The sequence below is a fragment of the Scleropages formosus genome, chromosome 5 (assembly GCF_900964775.1).
Source record: "Scleropages formosus chromosome 5, fSclFor1.1, whole genome shotgun sequence".
Taxonomy (NCBI): Eukaryota; Metazoa; Chordata; class Actinopteri; order Osteoglossiformes; family Osteoglossidae; genus Scleropages; species Scleropages formosus.
Window position 1 is genome coordinate 13,100,374 of NC_041810.1, and position 21,588 is coordinate 13,121,961.

Genomic DNA, 21,588 nt, shown 5'->3' on the forward strand with positions numbered 1-21,588 from the left:
TTTCATTGAGCTCCACGGTTTTAAGGGGTCTTTAGCGTACCCCTCATTTTCAAGAGTCAACCCCTCTTTTTAAATTAGGCATATGTCATGGACACCTTGAAAAACTGAAACGCATCCTGTCAAGAAGTTCCCTGACCAAACTCCATCCACCTCTCAGAACTACCTATTTCAAGTCCGGAACCATTGATCTAGACAGATGGGTGCGTGGACCGCACCTGGGAGGACAGGGTGCTGTGCCACAGGCTCGGAGTTGCTGGGGCGGCCGGCGGATCCTCACACACAGGCTCTCCTTCAATGGCTCGCGGGTCTGCTTGTTCCTGCAGATCACCACCGCCTCCTGCACACCTGAGGCACAGAGCATATACCTAAGCTTCGTCAGGGTCTCACGCTCACGCAAATAGTCACGCACGTGCACAAACCACTTCACTCTGACTTGCATGCAGCTATGCATCACTTTGCACTTCTTTGGATCATTCACTAAATCCCAGCACTGAGAAAACACACACATTCCAAAGAACTGCTTCTGCCTCTGCCAGCTGTTAAAGTCCTACTTTCTTTACGACTGCTTGCACACTGCCACCCCGAGAACATGTATTCTCTGCTTTTCCTCAAATATTTTCTTCAATATTTCCTGACACCCTATACCCCAGCTCTTTAATTTATTCTCATACGAGCGCTGCAAAAACATGTGCTTTTCCGTGAAAGTGCACGCTAAGCTGTGAAAGACAGAACACATCACGCGAGCAATGCTGCTGGCTAACATATCGCAAATACTGAATGACGTAAGAGCTGAAACAGGAAATTAGAAAGGCCCTTAAATTGATCTTGCATGATCTGAGGAGTTTAATCATGTACAGCCGTGAGGTTGGAAGAAAAAAACGGAGGGAAAAAGTCCCACTACAGAACAGAGATCCATAAACACAAGTGAGAATTGAGAAGACAAAGGGGAATGGTACCCTTACTGACGTGGTTACACACCACTGAAACCAGAAGTGGTTGTATGTTCACTTTGAAGTGCATCAAAGTAACCTGACTTCTTCGCACTCGCCAACTGGTGACAGTCCTCTTTCTCTGGGCGTGTGTTCCTCCTGTCATCTGGACGACCCTGTACTGAGTCCAACTTGTTTCTCAGGCTGATGTATGCCATGATTGCTAGTTCGAGAGGGAGAAGGACTGTACCAATTTTGCATGAAACTGAGTGTGGTGCTGTAGAGATCTTTCCATGAATAATCTGGAGGACACACACATGCACATATGCGAATCCACACACAGTTAGGCTGAACCTGCATGAGACAGAATTGAAATATTTAAAAACTTTACTGATGTAAAATAATCCCACTAATGCAAACATTCATTGAACAGAGTGAATTTATTATCAACTATCCAGTACCTTTATCCAAAGCAACTTACACTGGAAGTTTTACACACTAAACTCACACACACCGTCTACAACCGCTTGTCCTGAGCGGGGTCGCGGCCAACCGGAGCCTAACACGGCAACAAAGGGCACAGGGCTGGAGGGGGAGGGGACACACCCCCGACAGGACACCAGTCCACCGTAAGGCACCCCAAGGAGGACTCGAACCCCAGACCCATCACACAGCAGAGTCGGGTCAAACCCGCTGCACCATTGCACCCCCCACACATTAAACTACCTGCAACAATTTAGCTATCTAAACAGCTGGGTAATTTTTACTGTAAGTACCTTGAACAAGATTACTACATCAGGTGCAGAGTTTGAATCTGAATCCTTCCACTGGAAAGTGACACCACTAACCACTACGCCACTTTTTGCCCCTTGAATAAAAATACACATTGGTAAAAGTATATGAAATTAAGTAAAAAAAAAAAGGTAAAAATCACAGTTAAAGGTGGTCATACTCTACTGCTAAATTGTCAAACACTTGGGAGTCAGAAGTCACAACTGATCATGTGTTTTTCACCTGCAGTAAGATGAAGTGAGGTTCTAGGAGGCCTAGTTCCTCACGGTCAGGTATGAAGGTATGAGGTTCGTTACTGCTCTTCCATGTCTAAAGGAGCATAAGCGATGCCATACCTCCTCCACAGCTCTCCGAACACTCTGTGTAGCCTTCGTATTCCCATTCGTACAGCTCCTCCCGGTCTGAGGGCCCCGTCCTTTCTTCCTCTTCCTCTTCCTCTGCTTGGCCACGATCCCTGCTCCCTGGCTGGGACTCGACCCTCAGGTCCCTGCAAGGGCTCTGATAGCAGGACTGGGTTTTGGGGGGCTTGGAACCCTCACATTCATCATCTGGCAGGTCGGCCATGGTCTGGGTGAAGGAGAGAAGAACCTGGCACTGGACAGTCCGGTGCTGCGTCCCGGCTCCACAAGTGTGACTGCAGGGGGACCAGGGCCCTGGGACGAACCTTCACACACATACACACTTAGTTTACACTCTACGAAGAGTGTAATTTATGAACACGCATGAAATCTCCCACACTGAGTCTAAGTTTATTGCAATAAATGATTCCTAACCCGAACCCAGTTAAACACCAAAACCATATAAAGGTTTACAATAACACATTTGGGATCTTCTAATTATTATTGTGTTTTTTAAGCAGGGAAACTTCAAAAATGGTGTGACAATTCTTGGTGTGATATTCCTACCAAACTTCAACAATAATGTCTCAGCAAGGTTAGTAAAACATTCACAAACACGCAAAAATATACACACATGCATGCACATGTGTATATACACTTGTGTACATGCACAAAGCCTTTGGGACATATATTTTTATAGAAGGATTAGGCCTCCATTCACTACAGCATAAATACAGCATGGTTTACTTGTTACTTTGGACAAGCTCTATTTATTTCTACCAAATCTGCCAGATGCAGTAAGTGTCTGACTATAATGTGAATATACAATAATAAAGCTGTTCCACTTTGTATTCTTATCTGCTGTTTTTATGCCCTGCGGATTTTTGTCATCTGCCTCTAAGTTCATAAACTGAAGACGCATATTTGAAATACAGTCTTCCTGCAGTAGATGCAACAGCTGTGAAGCATTAAAGTTGGACCGTCTTGGATAAATCCCTTTGAAGCGTTGTCGGCCTTGGTTTTTAAGAATGGATTCGGGACGGGAAATACTTTCAGATCTGTTGCCTTTATTGGCCTTTGTGAATTTGAATCTGGCCCGTTCGCTGCCAAGCATGTCTTCAGAAGAATAATACGGAACCGAGAAGAACTGTCACGAATTCAATTGTCTTGTGGAGGAGAACGCAAAGCGAGAAAGATACTGGATCCAAACCAAGGGTGTCGGGTCCTCGGGCAGACTCCTTCGATGCTTATGGAACACGTTTTAAAGTGTGTTAAATCAATACAGAATTAAGAGCTGATGTTGCACAAAAGCTACAACCATCCTACAGCCCTCGAGCACTGGCACTGGGCATCCTTTGACCAAATAAAGACTGGGCAAGAGACCCATTGAATTCTAGGTAGAGAGAAAGGGAATCTTGTGACAAGTGGGCCAGAACCAGAAGTGTGGAGACCAGTCACATCCCAAGTATGCTGGTCTTCACTGCACCTAAGGGGTGATTATCACAAGATGGACAGTAGCACAACATTAGTGGGGCAACAAGACGGCTGGCAGCCTAACATGGTCAGGAGAATGAGGTGAACAGGAAAACGAGCCCTACACTCCATCTGGGTCCCATGTGGGCGGCCTGGTTGGCGCCCACACCAGAGGCTGATGGCGGTCCAAGCCACAAATGTAAAAAGTGTGCTGCACTGAGACACGTTACATGTCCCAGTGTGCAACAAACCCCAGAGACACATATAATCCTCAATCGCACTTTCACAGACAACAGCTGCAACCCACAAAAAGAAAACTCACAACGGGGTTAACAATCGGAAGGTTGCACACGACCAGCAGACACAAAGCAGATGCAGAACGATCTTTCTGTATTTAAAGACATAACAGACATAAGACACCATTATTTTATTAAAAAACACGACTGCAAGAAAGCAAATGTGGCAGATATTTAAAATGTACGTGATAAGAGCTGCTGGCTTCTAGCAGTCCCATTTTAGGCTGCTGCTCATGGGACAGCGAGTGTGTGTGGCAGATGGCCCTCCTCACATGGGCCCAAAGAGGTGCAATAACTCTAAGGCAGGAATTTCCTCCTTTTGCTTCCCTCATATCCACAATTGGAGTCCATATGGCAGAAAGATATTTTTATTGGCTTCGCAATTGCAGTGAGACGTTCGACAGGTATTTAGGCACTTTTTGAGAAGATGTGTGTCTCTCAAAGGGCATAATCACATGTTTTGACATCAGTTTTCCAGCTGAGTCGCTCCTAGCAAACATGTTTCTACAAAGAGATCTTCATGTGAGAAAGGTGACATAGAGCTCAGAAACATCACAGATGCCAAACTCTCATAAGGTTGGGTTGTGTAACACCTGTAGATCAGAGAGACTCTTTACTAAATTAATAACTCATTTATTTTGGGGTGGAGGGCAACGGGGACCTTTCAACACATTCACATGCAGAATTCACACCCAGCTAGCAACCACATGTGTCAGGAGAGGTATACAACACACACCGGGAAATAACCAGTGACTCCTAGCTCCCTGTTCATATGAAATTTCCAAAAGTTTCCACAATCGTTTATGCAATGAAATAAAACACAAAACTTTTATTGGAACAGCACATCATCATCATCAGCAAATCAAACTCAAGGCACATCTTTTTCTGTACATTATGTATACATTGGTTATAAGAGCTATCTGTACTGTTTGTGTAACTACAATATTTTGCTTCATTCAGGACTTGATATTTGATAAAAACAATAATATTAAAGAAATTAAATGAAAATTAGTCCATAAGGCAACAATTACCCAAACATTTGTCCATAGAAATAAATGGATTTGTGCACACTTTTGTCATTTCAGCCTTAAAACAACTCCTGATCAGAAGAGGCCGGATAAGCCTACATTCTGGGACACCAGGAAACGACTGAGGACGAGCATTTTGAATGATACGGTCAAATGGACTGAAGTCAACCTCAAGCTCACCTCGGAGCAAACAACAGCCTGGGGATTAGAAATGTACAGCAGAAATATTTCACTCTTACTGCCGTCCCCCCACAATGCACTATTAAATCTTTAAATGCCTATTTAATGGTATAAATAATGACATTTTTCGGCTGTGCATCTGGAGAACAAGTTTTCCTGTATTATTTTTCTCCGTAAATCAACCTGCTCAGATCCATAACGATTTCAACAGAACATCTGTTTCAGGAGAATGACACCTGCCACCTGTCCACGTTTACAAACACACACACACACACACACACACACACACACACACACCATTACAGTGACCTAAGTCCTGTACTTCCTTACAATACCCTGAGCACTGTGTGAATCATTCAGTCAGGGGCCTCTTGAGGACCCGGTGACTGAAGTGTGGCCCCTGGGCATGCACTCACGTGGGCTCCTCACTGACTGTAGTCTCCTCATCCAGCTCCTGGGCCTGCTTAAACCAGGGTGACTTCGCTTCCACCGGGAGCTTCTCTGCAAACACAGCAGCATATGTGACAGGTTTGCGTGTGTTCCTATATATGTGTGAGCATGTGTGTATGTTCCTGCAGTGCAGGGGTTCCCAAAGCTTGCTGGTGGTGACTCTGAATGACAGTACATGCAGTCTCATTTTGATACATTGTGCTTACTCATGTCATTTTATTGAATTAATGACCAATGCAAAATAATTTTCAAAGACTTTTCTATGACAGAAATTATGAACAGATTTATATGAAAAAGATATTTTTTCTCAGTGGGTACTATGGTACTGCTTCTCTTTGTGGGTGAGCTCCTCTTAGTTGAGTAAAATTACAGCTCCATTTATAATATCTTACTCAGATTGGAGTGCTGCTTTATAACAAGCTTCTTCCTAGTCTGCTTGACACATGACTATAGTACATCAGTGAACTCAGACATGACTATGTTAAGTGCAATGGATGCAGTATCATCCACTGCCAACTGTTCAGCTTTAATATTTCAATGATCTTTCATATTGTGCCACTGAGTTTAGGACCCACTGCTATATACATGTGACTATGTATGAACTTTGAAGCTGAGTTTGGTTATGGGCCAGTATGTATGCATCCTTATCTTATTTCCCCATCACAAAATCCCACTGCAGATAATACGCCGGATGGTTCCGACCCAGTGTCTCATATGGTCCAGGCCTTCGTCAGAAGACCATCTTGGTTAAATCCAGGTTAATCCTCAAACGGTTTGTCTGCTCCCATCTGCGGCTCCCTCACCCACAGGCTTGTAGCAGGGCACCGGCACCAGGCACTCCTCCTTGATGTGAGGCTTCGTCTTGGCATTGCAGCCACCAGCGTGCAGACCACGGTAATCCACACAGAGCACCACCCTGTAGCGCAGACCCTGTCCGCAGGTCACCGTGCACTTGGTGCAACAGAGAAAATGAACATCCAGTACAACACCATCACGGCACCACAGCATCCGCTTGGACATTCAACCATAACTTTACTCCTTCTAGCACTATTCTAGCAGTACCAGGTGGTTAGAGCTGCCACCTTGCACTCAAAGGATCTGTGTAGTAGCCTTGACGAAGGCACTTACTCTGAATTGATGCTGTAAAAACTACCTCCCTATATAAATGAGTAAAATCCTGTAAGGAGCTTAAAATTGTACGTTGCTTTGGAGAAACATGTCAGCTAGGTGAATAAAGGGGAATGTACTCCACATCCTGTCATTATGTGAAGTAGCTCGCTGAAGATTGGTCAGTTCTAATCTGTGACGTAGGAAGTATCTACACAGCATCTACAACATGCCACTCCTTCAGTAACACAGCTAAGAGTGTAGTTTCCATTTTAATTCTTTCACGTCTTGACTGGAGCCGTGCCAGAGTCCTAACGGCACCAAACCTGAATATGAACAAGACAGAGAAAATTTCCCATGGACCTGCACCGCCTTAGAAATTTTTTGGCTACCTTTTGCCAAGACAAGCATTTAACACTAGTTTGGTGTGAGGAATGCGAAGGTAAACGGCACCTGGGGTTTTAGTGAACCAAAAATGTGGTTCCCCGGTCCTGGGCAGCAACTTCTAAATCAAGGCAAAGAACTTCACCGTGAAATTAAAGTTGTGGGAGCTGGAGGGGGGCGAGGTCCTGCTGATCTCTGGCACAAAAACAGAAAGAAAAACCCACGCAGAACTACTCACCACCTGTTACATCTCAGCGAGGTTCACGCCTACTTCTGACCAAGAGTTTGACAGCTGTGATAGTGTTTTAATTAATGCTGGCATTGTTTTGGATGGGCGGGAAGGGGGTGGCGGAGGGATGAGGTGGAGTTAAGGGGTGGCCTAATAAAGGCACCTCATCCAAGGGTACAGAGTGTACCCGAGGCCGATTTAGAGGAGCCCTCCTGCCTGGCTCAAAGTACGGAGACGCCGGGGGTCTGACACAAGATGGCTGTCCCCCTAAAGCAAAGTCCCGAAGACAAACAGCATTGGCCCTCTCACTCCTTTTGGCTAATTAACACATCAGTAGGACAAGAGCGCTGGGGCGTTTCAGAGATAACAAAGAGTAATGAGGCGCTCAGTCACGCGTAGTCACTGGGCTCACTTGAAAGCACGGGAAGGGAGACAATTACATAGCTCAGTGGAGTATGTTTCCAACGTTGTCCATGTTTGGCTCCCTTGCTCATATTTCATGTCAGGCCCTGGTCATAATTCAGAAGGACACAGAAATGAGCAATGAAGGTCTCACAGGCCCCAATTAGCACAGTCTGTTCTTCTGGAAACGCTAGCCAACCACCAGGACAAATTCAGAACAGTACAACAAGGTGGTGGGCTGTTTTTTTACTTTGGCTCGCACGCATACAGTACCATTCAAAAGTTTTACTCCTACTCCTAGTAACTAGCTTTTCTTCTTGACTAACATTTTAAGTGAAGATCATTAGTTTGAGTTATCCTTCATTTCGTTTCTTCGCCAGACGCTTCTTGCACAGCTCTGATGTTCGTTTCGGATCGGAATCTTACCGAAAAATAGCAGTCTGCTGCGACGGCGTACCTATGAAGCACGCCACGACAGCCATGCTGGTTGAGATTGCCATGGACATGGTACAGATCATCAGCACTTTGAAGTCTCACACCATTTACATTTATTCATTTAGCCGATGCTGTTCACCAAAGCGACTTACAAAGTATAACTACTTACAATAATTTACCTATTTACACAGCTGGGTAATTTTACTGGAGCAATTTAGGGTAAGTACCTTACTCAAGGGTACTGCAGCAGGGGAGATTCAAACCAGGAACCAGCCAACCAACCACTCAATGTCTACAACCGCTTGTATCGAGTGGGGTCGTGGCGAGCCGGAGCCTACCCGGCAACATAAGCCGCAAGGCCGAAGGCGGAAGGGACACACCCAGAACGGGACGCCGGTCCATCGCAAGGTACCCCAAGCAGGGCTGGAACGCCAGACCCGCCACACAACGGGTACTGGCCAAACCTGCCGCTCCAACATGCCCCCACCAACCAGCAACCTTTGGGTTCAAAGGTAGCAGCTCTAACCACTATTCTATCAGCTGTCCCTGTCCAACTGTCCCACCATGACAGTGCCACCTCCATGCTAGACAGTGGGAAGCACATAGACATAACTCATGCACCCACCATCTTTGAATCTTCCAAATACTACGGATTTAGACCAAAATTTAGACCAGATTTTGACTCTCTGGTCTATAATACCAACTTCCACTCTTTAAATGTGTCCCATTTCTGTGTTATTTGGCCCAGGCAAGTCTGGTTTCAAATGTTTGACCGGTACAATATACACTAGAGACACTTGAGGCAAACTGTGCAGTAACAATACACACATGCACATGCATATCCAAGCCTTTACTCACATAGCGTAATTGTAAGCAATATCATCCATTTGTGTGTTTTATTAGCTACTATTAATAGGTTGACCTACAGGAGACCACTCTTGCGCCAGCCAGGTGGGGCAGTCGAAGGTGTTGCAGGGCTGTAGGATGGGAGTCTTGGTTGCGTACAGGCACTTCCACTCCTCAGTGGCTGTGACTGTGCCTTGGATATCCTCCTCCACACAGGACACTGAGCGGGTCTGGATTCCCCCTCCGCATGATGTGGAACAGGCTGTCCATGGACTACTTTCCCACCTGAGAGAACCAAGAGAGACATGCACACGGGTATATGCAATTCCATTAGATTTCACATATATACATTTAACAGATTCAGAGAGTATGGATTTGTTTTCTGTAAGAATTTTCTCTGTGAGCAGATTATAATGACAGCATATAAGACATTGTGGAAAAAATGTAAAAAAAAAAAACTTAAGAAATCTTTTGAGTTTGAAAAAGCAGCTGAGTGAGAAACAACGCATTACACGTCTGTACCCTCCTGGCAATAAAGCATAATGCATGAATAAGTCAGTGCAAAGCGAGGTCAAGATGTCCTTCATATTGCTAAAAAAAACATTGAACAGAAAAGTCTTCTGGAATCAGCAGGGTCTGTGTGCATACACACTCTGTAACCTTCTAGAAGGATAGGGCTACGGGAATAAGACTCCAAAAAAGGCAAAAGCCAGCAAAGGCTGATCTGCACTGCTTCACCTCAGTGACTAATACCTACCGTGGTAAGGGATGGTAGAGGTCATAGGGCATGATTTGCTTGTATCCATCGCTGTTAGAAAAAAGACACAAAATTGAAATACATGGAATGGAAGGAATGCAGACGGTCCCTGAGTTACAATGGGGTTATGTTCCGATAAACCAATTGTAAGTTGGAAATATCATAAGTTTAAAATGCATTTAATACACTTAAACTACCGAACATCATATCTTAGCATATGTGTGATGGCCAGTATGGGCTTGCCCCCTTCATGCTGGGCAATTATCTTGAGTTTCTCCTCAAGAGTAACTGCCTTCCTCTTCTCGCCAGTAGCAAGAGACATAGATGGGCGTTTCGTAGACATGATGGATCCACAAAACACAATGTAGATACGGGGGTATCCAAAAAAATGCTGGCAACACAGAACACTGTAGAGTATTGGTTGTATACACTAGCGACCCCGTGGCAGACTGGGAGATGCGGATTGCTGTCGCTACCCAGCTGCCCAAAATCATGAGAGAGTATCGTACCGCAAATCGCTTGCCCGGGAAAAAAATCTAAATTCAAAATTCGAAGTACGGTTTCTGCTGAATGCGTATCGCACCATTGAAAAATCGTAAGTCGGACCATTGTAACTCAAGGACCATCTGTACACTTAAACAGGAGAACAGTCAGATAACAGGTTACTATGCCTTGGCCTATCAGACACTATAATCAGTTGGAAGTCAGCAGGCATGTTCTCTGTCTTTCTATGAACTACCCACACTCTCAAAAAAGAGGGAGCCAACTGCTTTGAGAAGAAGGCAGCAAAAATTCCTGTATTTAACCCATCTGAAGCTTTGCTAGGAAGACAAGATGTTAGCCAGTAGCGCCTGGATATTAAGAAGTGAATAGTGCTCTTTCATTTGCACCGGGTTGCAAAACTGGACCGTACCATGAAAACCAACTGACCTGGCAGGACATGGGTCCATATTGCACTCCTGCAATTTGGGTTTCGGCTTGATGTTCTCAGGGTAGTAGTGGCAGTACTGGTCAACAATGACCCTGTCGTTGCGCAGGTCGTAGCATTCTGCCGACGTCAGCTGATACCCTGTGGCCAAATGACAGATGGTACTGAGTCAGGAAGAGGATCAGGAATACAAAATTGGAAGGATTACAACTTGCTTTGTTTAATTTCAGTTTTACATCACCTAAGATGTATTCACTAATTTCCAGCTATTTCTTGAACTGGGCATTTAGCTGCAACAAGTGCTTCTCTAAAGGCGCAACTGCAGTGCACCTTCTGTAAATCTGTAATGTTGTGACTGTGTATCCAATTTCTTGGCCAGCCTACAATTCCAAACTACCTACTGCCTATTTGTATCGTCTCATTTTTTTGTACCCTCCCATTAAGTGAATTGCTTCCCGATGATTCCCCTTACTTACGGATACTTCTGATATTAATAAGTTTTGTAAGCGTGGCACAGATTACATGGCATATAAACATACATTGTTTTCTCCTGCGCTCCCTTCCCATAATTAGCATGTTCAACACAGAGAAAAATGAAACAAGAAGCAGAATAAGACAGGAACGAGCAAGGTGCTCTGCCATAGACAGTGTAGGTGTGTAATGATGTAATGGAGGACCACAGTAATCAGCAACAATTAGCAGCAGATCCACCCTCTTACCGCCTCCACAGGTCACTGAACAGGGGAAGAAGTCAGTTTCCCTCCAGCGGTGGATGATGGGCTGGTAAAAGATGAACTGCACCACACTGTCAGCGCTGCCAACAGACTGGATCTGGAACACCAATTAGATGACAGACTGCTGATCTAACAGAGCAATCAGACACAAGGCTCATGAGACGTGCCCACCTCCATTAGATGCAATTATGTTGTTCCGTTTTCCACTCACAGAGAAGGTACCCCTGATAAGTAGGGCTAGAGATTTTCATTGGCCAGGCATATTACGAACTTATCAAAAGTTTTTTGCATTCTGTCCAGTCAATGGACATGTGCTGAAATACATCAAAGGTTCTTCTCAGTCTGAGTCTTGAAAGCTTGAATTTACCCTGGTCTGTCCGACCAGCGACTCAGTAATTTCAATCACGCCGTTACCCTCAGAGGGCTCCTGTTTCCGGAGGTAACCCTCCAGTTTGGGTTATTCAGATCTTTACAGACAAGCTCTGGGAATGGTCCCAAATCTGACTGTTCCACAGAGCGGGAGCATGTCCGGTGACCCAAGTGACTGGCTTTTGGACACTGCAAAGGGGGCTGCAGGACCAGGGTGACAGACAGCTAGAAAAGAAACCCGGTCTCAGACACAAATTACAAACTCAACCCTCGTCCACATCACACGACAGACCGTATTACCATCGGGGCAGTTCAGGCATGTAGCCAGACTAAAGCCATTTTGCCCTAGGCTTTCAAAGTCAGCATTTTAATTGCACTAATGAACGTCAACGATCAAAGTCATTCCATAAGGACAGCGCCAATGTTCCACTGCTGCGTTATCTGGTCAGCACTGCTGTGATGTGTATCCCTGAAGATACATGCACACATCTGGACAAGATGCATTAGTTTAGCCAGTATTCAGAGGGTTTTATTTTTGGCTTAAAGAGTGGGCAGGTCCACCTAACAAACACTTAATGTGCCAATGGCGAGGTTGTCATTCTTACAGTGAGAATTGCTTGGGTGAGACATGTGAAACTGAGCATGTGAAGCAATACAAAGCTGTCCAAAATCAAAGCTATTTCTTCATGTAGCCATGTGGCATTCTTTTGGCAAATATGGGAAATCTGTTGACAATAATCAAACATTACAGGACCCTTAAAAAAACCTTCATTTTTTTCTTCATTTGGAGAATGAATGCAGTTAAATTTTTGTATGTGCCCAAGAAAATGCGCCAAAATAAGTTACGTTTTTTTGTGGAGACAAAAAAAGCATATGCAAAGACAGATGTTAGGGAGCTGGCCACACAGAATCGAGAGATGTTATTCTTAGAAACACGAGTTGTGGGGTCGAAGCAATCCCAACAGAGATCTAAAAAACAATCTGAACATTTTGAATGACATCATTAAAAAAGAACTCAGCTGTCACTGTGGCTGTGGTCTCATGACTCTGCAGACTTTTCCAGTCACTGAAACCTCAGCCAAGACCTTCAGCCAGTCCTTCCACCAAGTCTTCAGTCTAATATTCACTGAGAGCTTCAGTAATACCGTCACTCAGACCTCCACTGAGTCATCCGCCAAAACCTTCAGCGAGGCCTCTACAAAGACCTTCACCAAAACTTTCCGTCAAGACTTGTCAGATTTCCATTGAGATGTCCATTAACACCTACCAGCTCACAGAATAGGGTGAAGATTGAGCAGAAACATAGCTTCACTGAACACATGTGATCTTTGACCACTCCCAGGGAACTGTACAATCTGGTGACCCAGTGCTCTACCCCATCCTGTGTTCCACTTCTAGCTGTCCTGATATACAAAACAGGATGGGTCATGAAAAAGTTAAGGGATCTCTTAAGTCAGCCAACAACGTGGGAAGCTGGGAAAGTGTTTGTTGGGAATATCAACGTCCCACCTCTTCACGGCCAATGCCCGATGTGCCCTGATGCCCACTAGAGATTAGTGCAAGCTTTTCTGTATCACTCACATTCATGAGGTACAACAGTGTGGCAATATGGCAACAGGGGCACCTTGATGTCCTCCAGACATTAATTCCCCAAAGAATCTTTTAACGAGTCTGGGGTGCTGCTGCTTCAGGGAACGAAGGCTGTTTGGGTTGAAGCCACTCCAAGCATTTCATGGGGGGTGGAGGAGCACCTGGCACTGCTGTCATCCCACTGGCTCGAGCACTAAATGGGGGCAATTAAGGCAGCTGCAGCAAACATGGGACCATTCAGTCCTGCATCTGTCACTATGACAGCGGCCCTCAGGACCCAGATAATAAACATGCCTGCAGTGCGACATAGTCCCACACATGTATGTGCCCTGCAAACTTCAGCAGTTCAGGCATTTTGTCATGATAACAGCTTGGTAAGGCACTTTTGGAAATTAAACGGAGGCTGGTTATTGTGGATTTTGCTAACGCCGGTCCTTCTTGGCAGCAAAGCAAGACATTGATAAAGTGAGAACTAGGTAAGATATCAAAACTATGAAAGGTATCAAAAATATTTTAAGGGGACACAAGCTGAACAGAGAGGACTTAAGGACCTATAAGAAACAGAAGACAAGCTTTTTACCATCTGGCAATCATATAACTTCCACATAACTTTCTCAGGTAACACTGCCTTCATAAAAATGCAGTGTAGACTTTCACATAACCACATGACCTTCTCTACTCAGATCCTCACCCTCACACATAACTATCATTATCCCAAGACGGTATGAATAAACACACCTAATATGTTCAACTGTGACATACTTTGCCATGTTTATTTAAATGCAATATGTGTTGCTCAGTTTAATTTTCCCCAGCATCTAAATCTGTGACATGAAGCAGCAGACTGCATTGCGGTGATATTTGAAAATTGTAGATCTGCAACTTTTCAGATTTCTTCCATCTGTTTACTTTACGACTTGGGCTTGTTTTGGGAGGGGGGGTGGTTTCCAGAGCTTTCCAGAGTTTTTTGTGTGATGCTGCTATCACTGCTCCAACAACCTCCACTTATGCACAGCCCTCCGGACATTGCTCCTCCAGCTTTTACGGAGATCTTGGAAGAAGCTTTAATTGACACAGGCAACTTGCCAATGGCCTAACTATCCTTTGGAAGGGCTCAGGGTGAGAAATGTGCGCGATGATTCATTGTCTCAAAGTCAGAATGCAGGGAAAATTCTGTGGAAGCTGAATGACACTATTAATTTCAATCTAGCCCTCCTTCCATTAGCCTCTTTTTGGCTAGAAACCATCTATATTAATAGATATAGGGTAAATTAATACCTGAGACTTTTATACATACCATTACTTGTAAGGTGAATTAGCAAAAATACTTGGGGTGCCTTGCGACAGACTGGCGTCCTGTCCTGGGTGTGTCCCCTCCCCCTCCAGCCTTACGCCCTGTGTTGCCAGGTTAGGCTCTGGCTCCCCGTGACCCCAAATGGGACAAGCGGTTCAGAAAGTGTGTGTGTGTGTGTGTGTGTGTGTGTGTGTGTGTGTGTGTGTGTGTGTGTACTTTAGATGCAAATTAATTTATTGTTGATATAATTATTTATTCAGTTAGCTTTATCCATAGTGATTTTCAGTTTGTGTGTGTGGGTTTGTACACTAAGCTACTTAGACTTATTCATCCATTTATATAGCAGGGTGATTTTTACTGTATCAATTCAGCAAAAGTACTTTGTTTTGCTTAAGGATACTGCAGCAGGAGGTGGGATTCGAACCTGGATCGTTTGGTTGCAAGGTGATGACTACTACAGCACCTGCTGCCTTATGGTTACGTTAAGATTCTAAGCTTACAGCTGTGGAAAAATCAGAGCACAGACACGTGAGCTCCAGTACTTTGCAGACAGTGCTTCCCTTGATGACTATACACGGAAGTGCACAGATACTATTCAGCTGACTAATGAGGCCGTGGAGCAGCCAAACACGGCACGTTTCCTCCGCATGTAACGGAGCCTTCATGTTTCACACCATCACAGAAAGCACGGTGCAAAATCAGCCGGACACCAGCAGAGCCACAATCACATGTACACCTGGGAGACACAACACAACACTTTCCCCAAGGATGACAGTCACGTTGACCCATACAGCACCTGTCAACTGATACCATATCTCTACTCGTAACTTGGGTTCTAGTGGAGTTTCTATGCAACATTTGTTTTCTTTATTGCCCCAAACTACTGTGAACACTGGCTGCTTATGAGACAATAAATATCTTCAATGAAGTCAATGAAGTCATTTACTTGCCATGGCAAAAGTGTTACCTAGCCTATTAAAAAGCAGAATTCGCCCAGAAGGCTTTACACTTGCATCTGTTACAAAAAATGCACACTCAAAAAAATCTACTGAGTCCAAAAGACTGAACAAAACAATAAATGAGCAGCCTCACATCTGGATATGCTCCAAGAGAAAGTAAGATCTGTAGCCTACTAATAACATGCATGGCAGCACAGAAAGAACCCCATCCCTGATACGTGCGTGATTCTCAAATGCTTTAATCCAGCGATTTAGTCTTCAAGCCCATCTGAATATGTTCATAGAGATCCATGGTACAAGGAGCTGAACGGATCTTGCAGGAAACCCGCACACCGAAAGTCTCTGGTCTGCTGAAGTGAGCAAACTGAGCTGCTTACTTTGATGGTGAAATCAGCCCCCAGCGGGCCGGTCATTCTCAGGACCTCCTTGTCAGGAAACTTCTGAAAGTCTATGGTGGTGTTCTCCAGGTAGTGCTGCCCTGAGTCACTGAGGCTGCTCTCATCCTTCAGTCCCTGCAGGGTCTTACTTTCCAGGTCTGTAAGTGAGAGTGCAAGGGTGAACCACACATCATCACCATCTACACTTATTTATTTAGCTGAGTGAACATTTAATGATTTTTTTATTCATTTTGTTGTGCTTTTCTCTAAAGTGACTTACAATAATAAAATACTTACAATAATTTACCCATGTACGGAGAACAGTAAAATTTACTGTATCAATTCAGAGTGAGTACCTTGATCAAGGATACTATAGCAGGAAGTGGGGTTCAAATCTGGATCCTTTGCATGCAATTTGACCACTACCGAACAATTATCATCCTCATTGTAGTCATAGGCATCACCACCTTCATCCTCACCGTCATCCTCATCATCAATAGCAGCAATAGAAGTCAAGTTATAGTTAACATGCACTGCTAAGGAACACATTTTGAAAACATCAAAAACCTCAACATTTCCTACAAGAGGCTTCCTTTCCTTTCAAAAGGCCTCACACAATTCTCCTTTCGTCAGTACTTAACACTTTTGAAAATCATGGGAGTACGCAAAGTGAGTCTGGGTGGTATGTACCTTCTATATTTTTATAACCAGGTAAGAACTCGGTCTCTATCCAGGTATTCAAATTTGAACAATGAGTGTTTCACACATTCATGTGCTAGTAGGAGATCATACCAAAATGCTGTCAAGGTCCATTTTAATGTCCTCTGGAAGACTAATAGTGAAATATTTTAACATGCTTTAATGGAGCACACATTACTCATGGAGTCCATCTGAGCCTCAGAATGGACCCAGCCAACTGCGGTTGAAGGAAGAGAAATGGAGGGAACATTTGTGACCCATTTTTTTCCTCTGGGTCAGGATTTCCTTGGAAGACAATGGATGTACCTCCACAGAAGAAAACACAAAGGGGGAAAACCAAATGAGTCTCATTTTGCCTTAATTTCCAACAACCAGTTTGAGGGTAGTTAGTGCCTTGATTAAGCCGACCCATCATGAAAAGCCATTAACAATCACGGGTGTGTTTACCGTCTCTCACATCAGACACACAGATGCCTGATCCCGGATACATTTACATTTATTTATTTAGCAGACGCTTTTCTCCAAAGCCGCTTCCAATGAACTCTATACTGACATAGATATACTGAGATACTGCGTATAGAACACACAGAAGAGACCACAGGCCTAAATAAACCGAGTTTCCCACTCCTGTGTCAGGGCACAGAATGCGCAGAAAGAGTGCCACCGCAACAGACTAACGCCGCACAACACAGTTCACGGTACGGCTCGGTTCTGGGAAGTGCCCTGGACCTACCAAGACTTACACAAGTGATCGGGGCCTTTCAGGACCAGGCGCACATGGCGACTGCCGAAGGGGACCACGACAACTGTGTCATCACCTGGGATGTACAGGAGAGAGTCAAGTGATGCAGGGAAAAAAAGCTCTCAGTTAACTGAGACATTGAATAATTAATTGACAATCAATGATCAACTGGGCTCTTCCAGAAGAGCAGTGACACATCGCCTGTGTCCTGCCTCTTGTGGGCCCGCCCCATCATCTCACTCACTCTTTCCCGCCATCTGCTGGGACTTGTAGTGCCCTCGCACCAGCCTGCATGAGGAGCCGTCTCCATTGCACACACCGCAGTTGTCCTCCTTGGCCGGACTTCCGAGTTCAAGGTCACAGCCCACAATCTGTCGGGGGGGGCACAAAGGGGCCAGGGCTCAGAGCTTGCAAACAGCGGCTAGGCACCGCCCCTTAAAGAAACCCTGGGGGTCCGGAGCCGTCGTCACTGTGAGCGAGAATGGCCCCCACTGCTGCTTGACAGTTCCCTCTGTCATGGCTGTTCTCAGACAGGGGGTCGGTCGGGGGCCACGTGCACTTTGGCTGTACTGCGCCTCAGCTCTGGTTTCCCCGACGGAGCCGTTGGCCATGTGCTGAACTTCTCCTACGCAGTGTGGTTTTAAGCACCGGGGAGACTAATGTACCGTAGTATGGCCCGAGCCCATGTTTTCTGCACGGTTAAGCTCACCCGACCCATAACGGCACGCATTAGAAGGAAGCTCCGCTGCCGATTTCCTGTTCGCGTCTACAGTCAAAGAGCGTATGCAGGACCTCATTGCATGCCTCTCCATCATGTCATGTGCTGTCCAAAAATGTGATATGCATGAAGCCTCTGGGATGTCAATCTGCACAGAAATCCACTCTTTCTTCTGGTTCATTTTGTATTCATTTACTTAGCAGATACACTTACGTGGCCCATGAGAAGCTTCAGTGCAAAGCCTCGATCTGATCTATAGTCTGCTTGCACAGGGGGGTTCCAACGGGTTCCAAACGGGCAGCTGTCATTACGGTAATTAAAAGAACTCGTCTTGCAACCAAAAGATTGCACGTTCAAACCCCAGAAAGTGGAATGCTAATATAGCCTTGATTGTGATAGAGGGCCTAGCTGTACTGACCTGACAGGCCCCATTGATGCACATGTCCAGAGACTCAGTGTAGCAGCGCGTGCCATCCAGCACCTTGGGCGCCAGCTCTACCACCAGGTCCGAGCCTTGGGCTCGGCACTTCAGAGCGCAGGGGTTCTCGGGGTCATTGTCCACGGGAATCCAGTCGTGGTACCGGCCCTGGTGTCGGACATCTGCGTGTGCAGAGCACTGCTGGGCACGGAAGTCACCAGCTCCTGGAGGGCAGTCCTGGGGAGGGAGACAGAGAGACCCGGATGGAAATGTGAAACCCTGAATGGAGAGGGTTTCGTGGTGGTCCATCATCTTCAGTATTTAAATACTTTTATTATTATTATTTGCTCATTTATCTGACCCTTCCCCCTAAGGTAATTAAAAGTGTGACGTTTCCACTCTATGCTACTTACTACACTATTTTACCAATTGAAACAGATGGGTAATTTTTCCTGAATCAATTCAGGGTAAGTACCTGGATGGACAACAGCATGAGGTGGGATGCGAACCTAGCACCTTGGATGGCAAGGTGACAGATCTAACCACCATAAAATCATTACAGCTTACCTTGGAGAGAAGTGTCAGATAAATTCTTGTCTATAATTACATGTAGAACTAGAAATGTAAAATTAAACATCTAATAATGGTGTGCTCAAGATGCAGTAGAATAGCTCAAAAATATTTTACCCTCTGTCTACTGTGCAGAAGGCTATTTTAGAGAAGGAGCACACCCTAATGTGGCAAAATGGAACACACACACACACACACACACACACACACACACACACACACACACACTTTCTGAACCACTTGTCCCATACGGGGTCACGGGGAACCGGAGCCTACCCGGCAACACAGGGCATAAGGGCAGGGGACACACCCAGGACGGGACGCCAGTCCATCGCAAGGCACCCCAAGCGGGACTCGAACCCCAGACCCACCGGAAAGCAGGACTGTGGCCCAACCCACTGCGCCACCGCACCCCCCTACATGTAGAACTAGAAATGTAAAATTAAACATCTAATAATGGTGTGCTCAAGATGCAGTAGAATAGCTCAAAAATATTTTATCCTCTGTCTACTGTGCAGAAGGCTGTTTTAGAGAAGGAGCACACCCTAATGTGGCAAAATGGAACACACACACACACACACACACACACACTTTCTGAACCACTTGTCCCATACGGGGTCACGGGGAACCGGAGCCTACCCAGCAACACAGGGCATAAGGGCAGAGGACACACCCAGGACGGGACACCAGTCCGTCGCAAGACACCCCAAGCAGGACTCGAACCCCAGACCCACTGGAGAGCAGGACCTGGTCCAACCCACTGCGCCACCACACCCCCTCGAAGTGGAACAAATTAAAGTAAATCAAAACAAAAATAAATAAAACTAAAAAAATAAAACAAAACAAAATAAAATAAATGAGTGTATTTGGGCATTTCCATGCAAGAATGCAAATAGCAAGTTATGTTAACTCTTACTATTAGTTCATTAAGCACATGACACCACTGACAGTTATTCTAGTTAGTAGTTTGAGTGTGGGCAAATACATACGTTTATTCATTTAGCTGACACTTTTCTCCAAAGCAACTTATAATGTGAAGTTACAATTATTTACCCATTTATAAAGCTGAGTAATTTTTACTGGAGCAACTTAGAGCAAGTACCTTGCTCAGCGGTACTACAGCTGGGACTCAAACTGGCGACTTTTGGGTCCAAAGGCTACAGCGCTAACCACTACACCACCAGCTATGTGAAAGTAAGGACGCACCCCAGAAACAAGAAAACAATCTCGACTCAATCACTTCGATAAGCTGGCGATAACCTCGGTAACAAGAAGCATTGCAAACGGAACACGAACGCGCCGATATGTTCGGTAATCGTCCGAGGCAGAGCTGCGCGACACGACCCGCCCCGCGCTCTGCAATGCACCGTGGGATTGCAGAGCTGTGGTTTCGGTGGTCGGGGGATGTGTTGTTATACAAATAATGTAGCTATCCCAGGGTGGTGTGGCTAACAGATGCTTTGCATGAAAAAAAAAAAAACGGGGAGATCAGTCTTCAGATGCAGAGAAGAAGCACGGAGGGAGGGAAGATGACAGGCCGTCCATCCAGCACTCTTCCAGCTAAATTAGAAGCACAGCCTGCACTAGGATGGTTTCCATCAGGAGAGTCACCGCACAGCGCTCGGCGCATTACACAACGGCCGCCCTCACTTCCCTCTTGGCAGTGCCACCAGTAAACACGGTTACGCACATGCAAGGCCAAAGCACACAGGCTAATCAGGGAGGCATTTACCTACCACGTTGCTGCAGGTCCTGTATTTGATGTTCTGGCCCTCACACGTCCTGCAAGAAAGGAGAACCAAGAACAACAGGATATTTCGTTCAAGCAGTCCTCTCCATCCGTTACGCAGGCACAGAACCGGCGCCTTTATGCTGCACTTCCCCTTTAAGGGAGAGGTTCGCTGAACCCACCGGTGACACTTGATGGGGAAAGTGAATTCTACGCTGCATGTGTGGCACATCATTTGCGTTTGTTCATTTAGCTGACATTCGTTTCCAAAGTGCATTACAAATTTAAGCGACTTATACGGAGGAGTAATTTTCACCGTACCGGTTCAGAGCAAGTGCCTTCATGAAGAGTACTGCAGAAGGTGGTGGGATTCAAACATGAGTCCTTTGACCGGAGGCAGGATGGCTAACTGCTACGCCACCTGCTGCCCCATCAACAGATCAGATCTGTTTTTCCCATCGACAGACTGTACAGGACCGTAGGTGGTAGCAGCAAAGCTACGCGGCGAACGCAGCAAACTGATCGCTTTCCTGACTCGACTTCGGTCCAAGGAACGTGGGCCCCGTTCACCCGAGAGACATTCCTGTGTCACAAAAACATGAACTACATTCATATCGCGAGAGGCCAAATCATGAACTCATCGGCTGGACCCCGGCTCCTCACAGCCCCGCCCCCCACACCACTCCTCTTCTGGCCCCAGACAAGGACGCTTTACCATTTTGTTTCCAAGGGATCATTCGTCGAATAACCAGTGACATGGTGAGAGCATTTGACTCATGGATAGCGGAGCGGGGGCTGTCCAACACAAACAGGGG

At 45.6% G+C, this 21,588-nt stretch overlaps 1 protein-coding gene across 2 annotated transcripts in view; it reads right to left on the reverse strand.

Annotated features, from left to right (window-relative positions):
- The window catches only part of LOC108938775 (ADAMTS-like protein 1), an 85,919-nt gene that overhangs the window by 4,040 nt on the left and 60,291 nt on the right, over positions 1-21,588 (reverse strand). The window contains exons 4-16 of one of the 2 annotated variants that reach the window (XM_018759663.2): positions 20,781-20,826; positions 18,475-18,711; positions 17,583-17,709; positions 17,340-17,414; positions 15,898-16,055; positions 11,294-11,405; positions 10,577-10,715; positions 9,647-9,697; positions 8,970-9,174; positions 6,290-6,437; positions 5,453-5,537; positions 2,057-2,385; positions 216-345 (exon numbers count right to left, since the gene is read on the reverse strand). In XM_018759663.2, the coding sequence (XP_018615179.1) occupies positions 216-345; positions 2,057-2,385; positions 5,453-5,537; positions 6,290-6,437; positions 8,970-9,174; positions 9,647-9,697; positions 10,577-10,715; positions 11,294-11,405; positions 15,898-16,055; positions 17,340-17,414; positions 17,583-17,709; positions 18,475-18,711; positions 20,781-20,826 (1,842 nt within the window). Of the gene's footprint in view, positions 1-215; positions 346-2,056; positions 2,386-5,448; positions 5,538-6,289; positions 6,438-8,969; positions 9,175-9,646; positions 9,698-10,576; positions 10,716-11,293; positions 11,406-15,897; positions 16,056-17,339; positions 17,415-17,582; positions 17,710-18,474; positions 18,712-20,780; positions 20,827-21,588 lie in introns of those variants that run through there. The other variant, XM_018759664.2, reaches the window with a different exon arrangement.